Source organism: Mustela erminea, chromosome 12, assembly GCF_009829155.1.
Source record: "Mustela erminea isolate mMusErm1 chromosome 12, mMusErm1.Pri, whole genome shotgun sequence".
Classification (NCBI taxonomy): Eukaryota; Metazoa; Chordata; class Mammalia; order Carnivora; family Mustelidae; genus Mustela; species Mustela erminea.
Genome location: NC_045625.1, coordinates 27285959 through 27291791, shown reverse-complemented (window position 1 = coordinate 27291791; position 5833 = coordinate 27285959). Strand labels below are relative to the sequence as shown.

Genomic DNA, 5833 nt, shown 5'->3' with positions numbered 1-5833 from the left:
AAAAATGGAAAACAGTGATTTTACACAGGAGAAATCCAACACTCACCACCTTAACCGGTAATCAATGTTCATACTTCCCATAATGAATTAAATCAATATCAAGTGTCTCCTGATAACAGATACTGAGAAGAAAAAAAAAATGTGTTATTCTTGCCAAAAAATTACATTACTTGAATTTTATCCTGAAGAAACCAAGTGAAATTTAAAGGGAATCCTAAAACACCTGACCTCCAATTACATTTAGGTCATGGAAAACAAAGATAGTTTAGGAATCATTACTGAATTGAATCTCTAACTTGAAAAAATTTTTTTCTTTTTTTTTTTAATTTTATTTGTTTATTTGACAGACAGAGATCATAAGTAGGCAGAGAGGCAGGCAGAGAGAGAGAGGGAAGCAGGCTCCCTGCTGAGCAGAGAGCCCGATGCGGGGCTCGATCCCAGGACCCTGAGATCATGACCTGAGCCGAAGGCAGAGGCTTTAACCCACTGAGCCACCCAGGCACCCTGAAAAAATTTTTTCTATAGAGAAGCTGTTTTGGAAATTGTTGAGACTTGAATAAGTTTATCAACTAGATCAGCGGTCAATGAATTTTTTTTGTTTTGTTTTGATTGTGGTAGTTTTTACAAGAATCTGTATATAGGATAAAATTGCACAGAAATACACACACACATAATAAATGGAAAAATAGTGAAAATTGAGTAAGTTCTGTTGTGTAGTTAATAGTATTGAACCAATGTCATTTTTGTGGTTTTGCTATTGTACTACCATAATAGCACCATTGAGGGAAATGGGGTGAATGGTACATGATACTCTATATACTATTTTTGCAATTTTCTACATGTTTATAATTATCTCCACGTAAAGTTTTTTTTAGAACTTTATGGACACGCAAGTTTGGTATTCATATAATTTTCATGTACCACAGAGTATTAATAATTATTGTCATTTTTTTCAGGAGCTTAAAAAGACAAATATCATTTAGCTCATGGACCACACAAAAACAGCTGGCAGGTTAGATTTGGCCCAGGATCATTGTTTGCGGACAGGTAAATGAAATAGTATTATTTCCCTATGTCAATAATTATATTCTGGCTATGATAAAACAATGTCATTGAGTGATTTTAAAAATGGCAAAATGGCAAGCCTCTGCCTTCAGCTCAGGTCGTGATCCCAGGCTCCTGGGATTGAGCCCCACATCGGGCTCTCTGCTCAGTGGGGAGCCTGCTTCCCTTCCTCTCTCTTTTTGCCTCTCTACCTATCTGTGATCTCTGTCTGTCAAATAAATAAATAAAATCTTAAAAAAAAAAAAGAATGACAAAATGAAATGTTTAGGGGTAAGGAGACAGTATTTGCAGCTTCCTCTCAAACAGTTCTCTCTCTTTCTATACACATATATAAAATACATATTCTCTCTCTGAGAGAGAGAGAGATTACAAAGCAAATATGGTAGGATGTTACTATTTGAAGATTTGGGGTGAAGGCTTAGAGAAAATTCCTTGTATGCTTCCTACAACTTTTCTATAGATTTGAAATGGTTCCAAAATAAAAATTATTTGCACACACATCTATATCCAATATTTGCTTAAAAACCCAGAGAAAGGGGTAAGTGGGTATAGATAGTGAAACAATGAACTGGTAATCATTTCAGCTGAGTGATTGGTGCATGAGGTTTCTTTGAATATTATCTTTCAGTTTATGAATATTTGAGGATTTCCAAAATGAGAAGTTTATATATCTAAAAACAGAAACCAGAGCTACACAAGTTTGTAGAAACTCTGACAGTATCACTAACAGCAGGTAATACAATATTGGGGGGATAGGAGAAAAACGGGAAATGTTTTCCCTTTTTTCACAATCAGCAAGAGAAATTTTTTTAAACAATCATATCACCTGACCCAGTAATTTTATTTTCTAGAATTTATTCTGTGAAACCTAGAGATATGTACACACATTTTTAAAACTTATAAAATAGCAACTTCAAGTGTACATGGTGCATCGAAAGATATCAGCATAAAAATGATGAATTTCACGACTCCAAATTAGTAAAACAAATAATAAAAATGTTAACAGTGGTCACCTGTAGGCGGTAGGAAGAGGGAAAACAATTTTTTCCGCTTACACTTTTCCATAGTTTTTGGAATTTTCTAAAATATTTACTGTCACAAAATAACACATTTAACAATCTTTTTAAGATTTCTCAATTTCCTGGGAAAGCAGGTTAGTTTTAAAACTGTCCATTTTCTGAGCATTCATGAATATAAGCAGAACTTCCAAACTAAGGCAACACTGCACCAGCTTTATACATACCAATGAAAATTAGAATCAATTTTTGTAAGTAAAGTATTCAATCTAATATAAACTTGCATATGAGACAGTAGCACCCTTCCTATTGTGGAAAAAAATTAAGGTGCTAAGGAGTTGCCTGGGACATCTAGAAGCAGGACTTTGTTGTACATACAGATGTACGCCTAAAACCTTGATGGCAGAGGTCAAAATCAGAAAAGAATTAAACTCGAATCAGACTGAACTACAGGGCTCATCCCAGCAGGAGAGGGCAGAAGTTAAAAAGCCTCACCCACAGAGTTTGGACACACCTGTCTGAATAGAACTAAAAGCAGCACCCATTGTGAGCCAAACCAGAGAAGTACCAGCAGCTAGAGGTTTACTGCAGCAACAACACTCCAACCAGGAAACAGGCAGCAAGATTTTAGTAACAAGATTACTATTTACCCCTAGGATGTAGATTGGCAGGGAATACAGCCCTCAGCTAAGAGGCCTTAGGCTGCATTATGGCTCTGAAACCAACAGGAACAAGAACATTTAGATAGGAAAATAAGGCTGAAAGAAGCTGTTGCAATGTCTGGTGATACAGACCAATGATATGCTGCGCTCAACCCAGGCAGGAAAAACCTACAAAAAGGAGGAAAAAACCTGTAATAGGTTTACCAAGGAGTTTCAACTCACTGGAGTATAAATGAAATGGTTTTCTCTTCCCAGACACTAATTTCAGTCCTCTTTCAGAGCCTGAAAAACATTTCAGGCGAACAAAAAATCTGGTTATTTTTAGCCCTAAGATACTCATCATCCTTCAAGCATCTTCTAGACTACTTTATTGGTTGAGTCTTTGGCCTAGAGAAGAAAAGGTCAGCAACCCTTCATTGATCAAGCCAGGCGTCAGCTCTCCTTTGCAAGCACCCAAAACCTCAAGAAGCTCTTTTGCAGCATCCCCTTTACTTGGCCTGGATGGGAACAGCTTTCCTACTCTTTCACAGGGACAGTAGTGAAATCCCTCTCGTGATTCACTGAGCATGATGTAAAAGTCTCCACATGATGTAAAAGTCTCCCTTGATTCTATCGTTCCCTTTCTCGATGTTTTCTTTTATATAGATACATGGAGAGAAGGTGCAAGGAAGAGTGGTGATTGATATTATTAAGAAGACTTAAGGGAGGGATGGCTATAATTCATAGTTGTTTGTTTGTTTTTAAAGAGGTGCTAGCTAGTGTCTTTTATCTTCAATTTGGAATCTTCACTTCAATTCCTACATTCAGAATCAATAGGAAAAGTCAAGCTCAACATCATATACAAGAGAACCACTATGAACTTGGCACTACGCCAGGTGCTTTGCGCAACTTACTGAATCTTGACAATAACACTGAGAGCAGTGTTTAATCACTCCCTTTTTGCAAATAAGGAAACTGCAGTTTAGAAAGAAAAATAACTTTCCCAATATTAATTTAAGTAGTTTATGATAGAGCAGAATTTATACTCCTGCTTCTCTATTCCCAAAACTTATATGTGATGTTTTCCACTCTATTGCCACATAGGACACCAGAAACACTCATTTCAGATATCACCACGGATGAGATTTTAATGGAATCCATTGTCTTTGTGAGATATGAATCAGAACCTATTACAATATGAGTTTATGGCAGACTATTATTCTTAGTAATTATAGCTAAGCTGGGCCAATGAAAGCAAAGAATAAAAACCTCCCTTTATAAACTTTGCTTTCCCCAAAGAAGGTCCTCAATGGTGGCCCAATGATGCCATTTGTATTCTTTATACACTAAAGACTCATATTTCCCTTTGGTCTTATGGCTTAACAGCTTTCCAATTCAGCAAATATTTCACAGCAGCTTTAACATCCTTATTTCTCAAGCTATAGATTATGGGATTTAGCATGGGGGTCACTACCCCATAAAACATGGAAATAAGCCCTTCTGTAGCTTGCAAATTGTCATTCCCAAGGCGGTCTTGAGACTTGGGCTTAGCATACATGAAGAAGATGGTACCATAAAATATGATCACTACAGTCAGATGTGCTGAGCAAGTAGAAAAGGCTTTGCGTCTCCCTGTGGCTGAGTTCATTCTCAAGATGGTGTAGAGGATGAACATATAGGAGAAAAAAATGACCAGCAGTGGAAGAACCAGGAATGCCATATTTGATACTGCTAGGGTAACAATATTGAGGGATATGTCAGCACAAGCTAGCTTAAGGACAGCTAATATCTCGCATAAGAAATGATTGATAATATTATTTCCACAGAATGGCAATCCCATGGCAAGAGATGTTTGTACAATTGAGTTGATACCACCAGAGAGCCATGACACAGAAGCCATTAGTACATACACCACCTTTCTCATGATGATAGGGTATCTCAGAGGGTTACAGATGGCTACATAGCGATCAAAAGCCATCATGCCCAGGAGGAAACACTCTGTTGACCCCATTGCAAATCCAACGAACATCTGTACTGTGCATCCGGAGAAGGAAATGTTCCTTTTCTTTGAAATTAAGCTCACCAAAGTTGAGGGAACAGAGGAGGATGTATAGCAGATGTCCAGGAAAGAGAGGTTTCCCAGGAAGAAGTACATGGGGGTGTGAAGACGGGAATCAAAGATGCTTGCTATGATCAGAACACCGTTGCCAATCAGAATCACTAGATACATTATTAGAATTAGAGAAAAAAAAATGATCTCAAGTTTTGGGTAACCAGAGAGTCCCAGAAGAATGAATTCTTTCACAAATGTCTTGTTTATCCTATCCATATCCCAGCTTCCAGGATATCAAAGGAAGACCTAACAAAATATTTTCACTGCCAAGCAACAAATTTAACAAATGCTTTGCATAAACATTATTCTGGGGTAAAATAGAGTGTTTTCTTTGAAGCTCTGTCATCTGCTTCTGACATATGTTGTTATCCTCAATGATGTTTATGCCTAGAATACAATACTGAGATATTGAGAGTTTCTAGGCCCTGTGTCTAAGGCATGAATATCTACCCAGGATTAAAAGCAAGTTCAGAAGCAACTTCCCTACTGCTAAAGGCACTCTAAGTAGAGTTTCCTAAAAGCCCCAGAATATTACAGACTTCATTTTAATCAGATCCAGTGAAGAGAGTGATGGGGAAGGAAAAAGACAACTCAATAAGGACTGGAATTCTGATTCAGTGTTTAAGAGAAATGTTCAAAACTGTAAAGCAAATTTTATTTGTATGCATATTTGTCTGCCTCACATTCTTTTCAGTTAGATTGTGTGCTTTTATGGGGCAGACAACTGATCATAGTAAACTGAATCATTACACAGCAATTTAACATCTGCTCAAAGGCAAAGTTAGTTGAACTCACAATCATAGCCCACTCTCAACTATTTTGCTTTTTCCTATACTAAGACTAGTGTACAGACCCGCTGTGCATGAATCTGATGGAGAATCTTTGAAGAACAATAATCTCTCTTCATTTGTTTTATTCACTGACGTCAGAGTTGTCCTTCATAATTTATTTACTTAGCCGAACCTGAGAAAACAATAATAATGCTTAAATATATTTGT

General features: G+C 37.0%; 1 protein-coding gene across 1 annotated transcript; it reads right to left on the bottom strand.

The window, feature by feature from the left end:
• Nucleotides 1-4094: 4094 nt before the first annotated feature.
• LOC116569959 (olfactory receptor 13C4-like) lies at nucleotides 4095-5138 on the bottom strand. The gene is given in 3 exon segments (XM_032306483.1): nucleotides 4095-5056; nucleotides 5059-5087; nucleotides 5089-5138. Coding segments are annotated over 3 exon segments (1041 nt in total).
• Between the last annotated feature and the right edge of the window lie 695 nt (nucleotides 5139-5833).